Below are 7,867 nucleotides of genomic sequence, written 5' to 3'. Positions count from 1 at the left end.
TGTAGGGCGGAGTTTCCCGTGAGCCCGCGGGCGCGCGAGGACTACGACTCCCGGCATGCTCAGAGGCCACGGGGAATTAACCCTTCAGGGTCCGCGGCTGCCCTGCGCCCCGCCTCCGCCCCTTACCTGGACCCCGCAGGGTGAGTTTTGGGGCGCTGGGGAGGGACTCTTTCCTTTATTTAAGGCTTAGGGTGTGTGTGTGTGTGTGTGTGTGTGTGTGTGTGTGTGTGTGTGTGTGTGTGTGTGGTGTAGTCCCGGCTGGAGGAATGATTCTGACTGTCCTAAAATGAGACAATTTGCAGTAATGATACTCAAATGCTTTTTTTGCGAGTGGGAGACCCAGCATCAACTCTCTGAATCTCAGGGCCTAAGAGGAATCACTACTATCATCCTCAGAATGCTATCTAAATCGTCTCCTTCTTTACTCCCAGAACAAAAGTAACCAGCAACCCATCACCTCTTCTGTACGCCCCCCATCGACTTCCACCCTTCCCCAGCGCCCCCAGCAAGGTTTGTAACCTGGCTACCGAGTCAGGGTTTTATTATCCCTCCGGTTGGGTGTGAGTACTCATGGAGCCCAGGGGACCTCTCATATCCCTTTGGATTCAGATTTTAGAAATTAGGCCCTTTGCCTCTCAGAGCCTGCCCTTCCCCCCAGGTGCCACCACGGAGTCCCTGCAGGTTCAGCAGGCACCCTACCTTTGTCTGACTTGAATGACCATAGGCTTGTGGACAAGGGTTCCTTCCTTGATCCTTGCCTCCATCCCCACCTCTAAAACAACACTGGGCACAGGGGACAATGAGGGGAGGGGGGGGGTGTCACACTCTTCTATTGCTATTCTTTCTCTATATTGTGCACAGTTCCAGTTCTGGGCTGGGAGGGAGGGGGTTAGGGACTTGAGGTATTGAGGATTATTCGGCCGTGGGGTCAACTACCCTGCTCCTCATCCATGGTAAGAGGGAAATGGAAGGGCTGCTTGTTTTCTTCTCCTTTCACTACTCCCAGACTCCACTTGAACAATCCCAGTTCACAAGGTCCCCATCCCTGCCTCAGCCTTCAAGAGTCTAAAGCTGCTAGGAAAAAGGGCTATTCTGAGTCAGGGGGTTGGGGGCCTGAAATGCCTGGATGCCCTTCTTTGCCTCATCCCTATTTCAGTGTTTGTCACTGGCAAGCATCCTATCCTCACCCTGGAGGTTAACTGCCCCATTCTGGGCAGTCTCTGGCCTCCTCCTCCTCCCCCTCCCCCCAAAGGGGCCATTGTTCTGGTCAGCATTTGGGGCGGGGTAGACAGAAGGGAGAAGACCTTGGGGCAGGAGTCCTGAACTGTAGGAGGCCAGGGGAGTGAGGGCAGGCCGTCATATCTCTCCTCTATCTCACCCTCCCCACAGCCAACTGGCTCCCTGCCCCTGCCCCCGCCCCTTGACATCCCAGACTCCCTGGCTATTTAAACAGAGATGGGTGCCCCCATCAGCACACTGTCCTTTGGCCACCGGACATCATGCCTCCCAAGAAGGATGTTCCCGTGAAGAAACCAGCAGGACCCTCTATCCCCAAGCCTGCTGCCAAGCCAGCAGTAGGGGCCCCTCCAGCCAAGCCCAAGGCTGAGCCAGTGCCAGCACCAGTGCCAGCTGTCCCTCCAACCCCTGAGAAAACTGCGAAAATCCAGGAGCCCCCCATCGATCTCTCCAAAGTGGTGGTGAGTCCCTGGAAAATGAGAAAAGAATTTGGAGGGGGTGGTACAAGGGTGGGATACAGCCTAGGGGACTAGGGGTATCTAGAAGGTAGGGAATCGGTAAGCAGTGGATAACACTGGGGCTTTCTCTTAGTACCCCATTTGGAAGCATCCAGGCTTATGACCCTGCTGTTGTCTTTGTTGTCATGTGTGTGTATGTACACACCCACACCCCCTCCACCTTCTCACCTACCCTCCTGCTGGAGGCAGGGCCTGTAAGATGGGGAACATCTGGGTTCTGAGGACAGTTTCAAGGTGAAGGGAGGGAGCTGCTGCCTGTGCCTGGCTGACTATTCAACACTAAAGGCCACAGCTCTGAACCCCAGGAGGGAAGGCTGAAGAGGACAGACTTGTTAGACAATCACAGCTGGGGGCCAGGGGTAAATTTAGCTTTTGTTCAGCCCCCAGTTATGTGAGGGATGCAGGGCTCAGGGCAGTAGAGGGAGGGGAACAGGTGGCATGGGATTAACCCTGTTCCCTGGAAACCCTCCCCCCAATAATTCCTCCTCTTGGGATTCTCCCAAGGTCTGGAGCTGGGAATGGGACTGAGGTGGCTGGGCTCCCAGCCTGGTCCTTTTGGGCCCCTCCCCAGAAGTGGCTGCCAGTTGGTCGGGAGGAGTGCTGGAGAGGGATTGAATGAGCCCTGTCATCTCTCCTCACCTGCTCTTTTCTTCCACAGATCGAGTTTAACAAGGACCAGCTGGAGGGTGAGGCGAAGCCCCTGAGCCCACTGTCCATCCCAAGTCCCTCTTCAGATCCTCCTTCTATTCCCCTAACTCCATTCCCGACCTTGAAAACTCCCACACTAGTACTCTTTGTGTTCCCTGTTCTGCTCAGCTCAAGCACATAGTTTCTGAATCTCCTTTCTCCTGGTGGTGATGGGACCCCTTGTCAACACTGACCCCTCCTTATACTTCAGAGTTCAAGGAGGCCTTCGAGCTGTTTGACCGAGTAGGGGATGGCAAGATCCAGTACAGCCAGTGTGGGGACGTGATGAGGGCCCTGGGCCAGAACCCCACCAACGCCGAGGTGCTCAGGGTCCTGGGGAACCCCAAGAGTGATGGTGAGGGGACCTCTGTGACAATGCGGGTTTTCAGTTTGGTGGTGGAACCGAGGAATGTTGGTAAGGTGACAAAAAATGCTGAGGTGGGTCCCAGGACTTTAGAAACCGTCAAACCCAGGGGCAGAAAAGCATCGTGAATGTTGAACGGATAAAACCCTTCATGGTGGGTATGGGAGCTGGGTCCTGGGTGACACTACAGTGACCTCTCCTTCACTTCTCTGATCTCCAGAGCTGAAGTCCCGGCGTGTGGACTTTGAGACTTTCCTGCCCATGCTCCAGGCAGTGGCCAAGAACCGGGACCAAGGCACATACCAGGACTACCTGGAGGGGCTTCGGGTGTTTGACAAAGAGGCGAATGGCAAAGTCATGGGAGCAGAGCTCAGACATGTCCTCACCACCCTGGGTGAGGCAGGGACCAGAACTCCTGTGGGGTTGAGAGGAGGGGGTGAGCTAAGAAGAAGGTTGGCTAAGTAGGCAGAGCCAGGGAGGGATTACTTTCCTGTAGGTCATGGGCAGGAGACTGAGAAGGTCAGAGGCTTGGGTACAATCTGAAGGTCTTCCTCCTGCAGAGGCTAAAGTGCGTGGGCTGCAGATGCCTCCCAAAGGGCAGAGGAAAGGGGATGAGGTGGGAGATTTGAGTTTCGGTTTTGGAAGAGATGGTCGTACTCTATGATATGGTATGTCTCTTAATCCTCTGGAATTCAGTTTCCTTATCGGTCAAAGCTTTCACCGGGTGTAATTGAGGTGAAACGGAAAGCAAGATTCAGGGACACATTCAGGGCATGCTCATTACAGGGAGAGGATTCTCTTGGGGGACTGTTGCTGTGGGCAAGTCTCCAGGGTGGAAGAAGAGGAGGTACCACTCAGAAGAAAGAGGCCTAGGTTGATGAGGGAGGGAAGGCAGGGGCTAAAACGCTGTGTCTGGGGCTCAGGAGAGAAGATGACTGAAGAGGAGGTGGAGGCAGTTCTGGCAGGACATGAGGACAGCAACGGCTGCATCAACTATGAAGGTGAGGGGCCAGAGGAGCAGAAGGGACAGGGGAAGGGGGGAGGCAGGAAGTTAGAGATATGTGGGTGAGGCACCCTGGGACCCGTATTATCTAAAGTCAGGTGGATCCTCATCAGGCCAGCTTCTGCAGCCCCTCTTGCCTCCTCTCTCTGCAGCCTTCCTGAAGCACATCCTAAGCGTCTGAGCTCCACAGGTAGGGCCCTCCCACTTCGCCTTGAGAGGCAAGCCTCCTTCCCTTCCCTCAGCCAGGGTGGAAAAGCAGGGAAGTACGTCTGCATGTCCTGCTGCGCGAGAGCGCCAGGATTTGGCAACTTTCATCTTTTTCCACAGGTGCAGTGGGGTCGGACACTGCCCCCCGACCCCGTTCTCCCGCAGGCGAAAGCAAGTTCCTGCCACTAGGAGGCTATTGTTTCAAAATAAAGAGACGGTTCCTCCCTTGGTCTCCGACTCTTGCTTTCTTTATAGGTGGGGGAGGGAAGGAAGGAAAGGGAGGGCTCTCTTCTCCCCCCACCCCTCCCCAATCCGACATCCTCTAACTTTCTTGCTTCTCGGAGGAGCAGATTCCTTGCGCCCCACTCCACCCTCTTCTGCAGTTTCTGTGCCCCAGATAGGGCTATTCTGGAGAAATGAACAGCAGTGGGCCCCGCCCACCTCATTACTAATATAGCAGCGTCATCTGCATAAGCCCGGGCCAGGATTCCTATTGGCTGGGTCGGCTGGGGGTGACGTCATTGGGACGTACTAAGACTAGGGTTGGGCCAGGAACCGGAGCCATTACTGCAGGAAAAGGTCCCGCAGAGCTGAGCAGTCAAGATGGTGGGGCCCAGCGCTGGGAGGATGAGCGGGATTTGGGGCGAGAGGCGGGAAGCCGGGGATAGGGGGCGGGGAGAAGGCAAAAGGTAGGGGGTAAAGGAACCTGAGGGCCTCAAAGGTTGGAGGTGGGGTTGGAGTGTCGGGGATCCTGTCCTGCTGGGAAGCGGGTCCCCAGCATGGAACGGGAGTTTGTGGTTCAGAGTTCTTGGGACTGGGATAGAAGCTTGGGGGATTGGAGTTAAGATGCTGACCGCTCCCCTCTTCTCTGAGCAGTGTGACTTCACCGAGGACCAGACCGCAGGTAGGTAATCTGACCCCTATTGAGGTCATGCTTAGGGAGAGGGACACTCCCTCTAGCACCCTCCAGCCACCCGTCTTCTCTTCAGCACCCCCAGGGGAGTACCTAGTGGATTCCCTTCTCCCTCCTTCTGGATCTTCCATTTTCTTTTCTCACTCTTTCTTCCTCCCTTCCCTTGTACTCTAGATCTGAGCCCCAAGCACTGGGTGAGTTTTAGGTGGTGTGGGCATGTGAAACGACTTGGTCACTAATGCCTGTTGTGTGTGGGGCTTGGGGACTGTGTATTAAGCTGCCTGTGCTCCTCTGTTCCTTAGTCAGCTACTTCTGCCTCTTTTCTCCTCCTGTGATAACTTTCCCCCCCCACCCCCAGCTTGGAATTGTGAAGGCTGTAGACAGCAGTGACCTGTTAACTTTGTGAAAACGGAACAGGGGAGTTTGCTGAGGATACTTCTTTGTAGCTGAACTCTCTGAAAGGTCTCTGTACTGGAGGGGTGGGAAGTGGCAGGCCGGGATGACCCCAGTCCCAGGCTGCTGCTCCCACTTCCTTATAAGGACAGGGCCCAGACAGGGCGGTGGCAAATCCCTGCCCTGAGTAGTGAGGTGAGGAGGCTGGGCAGGCTGCTGCAGGCAGAGGGTATGTAAATGGCTGGTACCTCTGCCAAGGGGAGGAAGGCCGGGTCTTTATGTGGGACACCTGAGTCGGAGGAAGGGCCGCTGGATCCCTCTTAGAGGGTTTGGGTGCACAGCGGTATGAATATCTGGTTTCCTCAGCATGATCAAAGTGGAATGGGCTGCAGGGGCTGTAAGGGAGGGTTTGGGTCAACCCCCACGTGCCCACTGCTGGTGTTTCTCTGACTCCTCAGAGTTCAAGGAGGCCTTCCAGCTGTTTGACCGAACAGGGGATGGCAAGATCCTGTACAGCCAGTGTGGGGACGTGATGAGGGCCCTGGGCCAGAACCCCACCAACGCCGAGGTGCTCAAGGTCCTGGGGAACCCCAAGAGTGATGGTGAGGGTCCTTAAGAATAACTCTGCAGTGTGGTAGTGGGTCTGCAGTCTTTAGCTAATAGCTTCGCTTTATCTTCCTAGGCCCTGAACTCAAGCAGCTCTTGTCTAGCAAATCCCACAGATAGATTTCTCCTGCCTTGAGTGGGAACCCCATAATCCCCAGTCCTGAGAATGCATGTGACTTTGCTTCCACCTCCGTTATGGCAGAGATGAACGTGAAGGTGCTGGACTTTGAGCACTTCCTGCCCATGCTGCAGACTGTGGCCAAGAACAAGGACCAGGGCACCTATGAGGACTACGTTGAAGGCCTTCGGGTGTTTGACAAGGAAGGGAACGGTACCGTCATGGGTGCTGAGATCCGGCATGTTCTTGTCACACTGGGTAAGGCTCTGCCCTTCCTTCTTGAGCTGAGGTGCCACCTGATAGACCTCATGTGTCACCCAATTCCAGAACGCTCACTCTTTCTCCCCCTCTGCAGGTGAGAAGATGACAGAGGAAGAAGTAGAGATGCTGGTGGCAGGGCATGAGGACAGCAATGGTTGTATCAACTATGAAGGTGAGGGACTAACTGGGGTCTCACGGAGGACGCAGCCATACAGGGCAGGTCAAGCACAGCATTTGGGGCTTTCCCTGTCCCTGGATTCAGGCTCCAAAAAGTGCCAAGAGGCAAGGGGCAGGGCCCAGCCCAGCCCAGGAGTGGGAGGCCAGGGGGGGTGTGACAGGAAAGGAAGGGCTTATGTGGCATGAAGGGTGGGAAAGGGATGGGAAGTAAAATAAATGGATGTCTAATCCCTCGCCGCCTGACCCCTTCACCCCATGTCTGTGTCTTGTCTTCACCATTAATGTCTCTTCCTTCCTGCAGCGTTTGTGAGGCATATCCTGTCGGGGTGACGGGCCCATGGGGCGGGTACGGCTCCTCCCAGCCCCCCTTCTCTAGTTGACCTCCCCAGTGTTTTTCTTCCCAGCCTCTGCTCTCTAGCCCCTGCCCTTCCCCTACTACCATCTGACTTCCTCCTGGCATGTCTCTGCATGGAGCTGACTGGGGAGGGGAGGGGTTCCTCAAAGAGGAAGACAGCCTGGGGGTGTGGTACCTCCTTCTCTCCTAGAATGGGCTCTGAGGTTTTGCTTCTTAGGGCGCTGGTGTCTGGGAACTCACACCGGCCTATCCCAGTCTTGCTTCATGGTCATCCTTTAGCCTGGGAGCACGGGCAGTTGGCATAGGGGGCTGGGTTGCCTGTCCCACTGTGCTACTGTAGCTGAAGTCTCTTCCCCGTCCTTCTGCTGGGCAGCTCGGAGGTACCCTAACCCAAAACTCTGTCTTCTCCTCCCGCCAATGGCTGACAGTAGCTGTAGGTGTAGTTGAGAACTCTTCTGCCTCTGCTGTGTTCTTGCTGCTCAGGGTGGGGTGGGGAAATAACAGCTGGTGGGAGGGGAGCCGGGGGCTGAGAGGACTGGTCAGACTCAAGGTGGCCCCTCTGCAAACTGACCCCAAGGTTGGTTGCTGTGGGCACATTCCTTCTTAGGCTACCTTTGTGGTCTTGTGGTCTCCTGGCCCCTGGTGGACCCCTCCCCTTGGCCCTGCTCCCTGGATCACCCCCTCTCCTTTCCACAGAGCTCGTCCGCATGGTGCTGAATGGCTGAAGACAGTCCCAGTGTGCACGGAAACCACGCCTTCCCTGCGGGAGACTGTGTATGTAGCCCCGGAGGCCTCCTAGGTGCTCTTGTCACAGTATTTTTCCCAGATTGTCTCTCTTGGATGATGTTTGCCATCAGCATTCACCAAATAAACTTGCTCTCTGCCCTACATGCGGTTCTGCTTTCCTTCCTGAGCAGGGTGAAGGGGAGGACAGTCGGGGGTCAATGGACCAGAGGCTGGGGAAAGCCGGCCGGCCAAGGGCCTCTAGGAACCATCTTTGCCTGATTTAAGAAATGCTGGCCTTAGTTA

The 7,867-nt window shown here is 55.7% G+C and overlaps 2 protein-coding genes across 5 annotated transcripts; both read left to right on the top strand.

Annotated features, from left to right (window-relative positions):
* Positions 1–44: 44 nt before the first annotated feature.
* MYL6B (myosin light chain 6B) lies at positions 45–4,245 on the top strand. 2 transcript variants are annotated; one of them, XM_082421875.1, is made up of 9 exons: positions 117–140; positions 432–510; positions 1,454–1,697; positions 2,413–2,440; positions 2,653–2,796; positions 3,026–3,199; positions 3,729–3,806; positions 3,961–3,998; positions 4,136–4,245. In XM_082421875.1, exons 3-8 carry the CDS (start codon positions 1,500–1,502, stop codon positions 3,987–3,989), a joined length of 651 nt encoding a protein of 216 aa, XP_082278001.1. In that variant the 5' UTR covers positions 117–140; positions 432–510; positions 1,454–1,499; the 3' UTR covers positions 3,990–3,998; positions 4,136–4,245. The 2 variants fall into 2 exon arrangements, with proteins under 2 accessions (XP_082278000.1, XP_082278001.1); XM_082421874.1 differs by lacking the exon at positions 432–510 and having other exon boundaries at positions 45–140.
* Positions 4,246–4,506: 261 nt separating this feature from the next.
* MYL6 (myosin light chain 6) lies at positions 4,507–7,726 on the top strand. Of its 3 annotated transcripts, XM_082421914.1 has the most exons (7): positions 4,507–4,621; positions 4,892–4,919; positions 5,780–5,923; positions 6,130–6,303; positions 6,401–6,478; positions 6,785–6,829; positions 7,535–7,726. In XM_082421914.1, exons 1-6 carry the CDS (start codon positions 4,619–4,621, stop codon positions 6,811–6,813), a joined length of 456 nt encoding a protein of 151 aa, XP_082278040.1. In that variant the 5' UTR covers positions 4,507–4,618; the 3' UTR covers positions 6,814–6,829; positions 7,535–7,726. The 3 variants fall into 3 exon arrangements, with proteins under 3 accessions (XP_082278040.1, XP_082278039.1, XP_082278038.1); XM_082421913.1 differs by lacking the exon at positions 6,785–6,829 and having other exon boundaries at positions 4,508–4,621; XM_082421912.1 differs by lacking the exons at positions 4,507–4,621; positions 6,785–6,829 and having other exon boundaries at positions 4,847–4,919.
* The last annotated feature ends 141 nt before the right edge of the window (positions 7,727–7,867 follow it).

The sequence above is a fragment of the Balaenoptera physalus genome, assembly GCF_965194825.1.
Source record: "Balaenoptera physalus genome assembly, chromosome: 13".
Taxonomy (NCBI): Eukaryota; Metazoa; Chordata; class Mammalia; order Artiodactyla; family Balaenopteridae; genus Balaenoptera; species Balaenoptera physalus.
The sequence above is the reverse complement of the archived record's forward strand: the minus strand, read 5'-3'. Positions and strand labels throughout refer to the sequence as shown.

Excerpts from the sequence above, each read along its gene's own strand:
- MYL6 (XM_082421912.1), top strand. The coding sequence starts at position 4,862 with ATGCTGACCGCTCCCCTCTTCTCTGAGCAGTGTGACTTCACCGAGGAC. Across the intron at positions 4,920-5,779 it reads CACCGAGGACCAGACCGCAG|AGTTCAAGGAGGCCTTCCAG; the intron begins GTAGGTAATCTG and ends CTGACTCCTCAG. Across the intron at positions 6,304-6,400 it reads GCATGTTCTTGTCACACTGG|GTGAGAAGATGACAGAGGAA; the intron begins GTAAGGCTCTGC and ends CCCCCTCTGCAG.
- MYL6B (XM_082421874.1), top strand. The coding sequence starts at position 1,500 with ATGCCTCCCAAGAAGGATGTTCCCGTGAAGAAACCAGCAGGACCCTCT. Across the intron at positions 3,200-3,728 it reads ACATGTCCTCACCACCCTGG|GAGAGAAGATGACTGAAGAG; the intron begins GTGAGGCAGGGA and ends TCTGGGGCTCAG. Across the intron at positions 3,807-3,960 it reads CGGCTGCATCAACTATGAAG|CCTTCCTGAAGCACATCCTA; the intron begins GTGAGGGGCCAG and ends CTCTCTCTGCAG.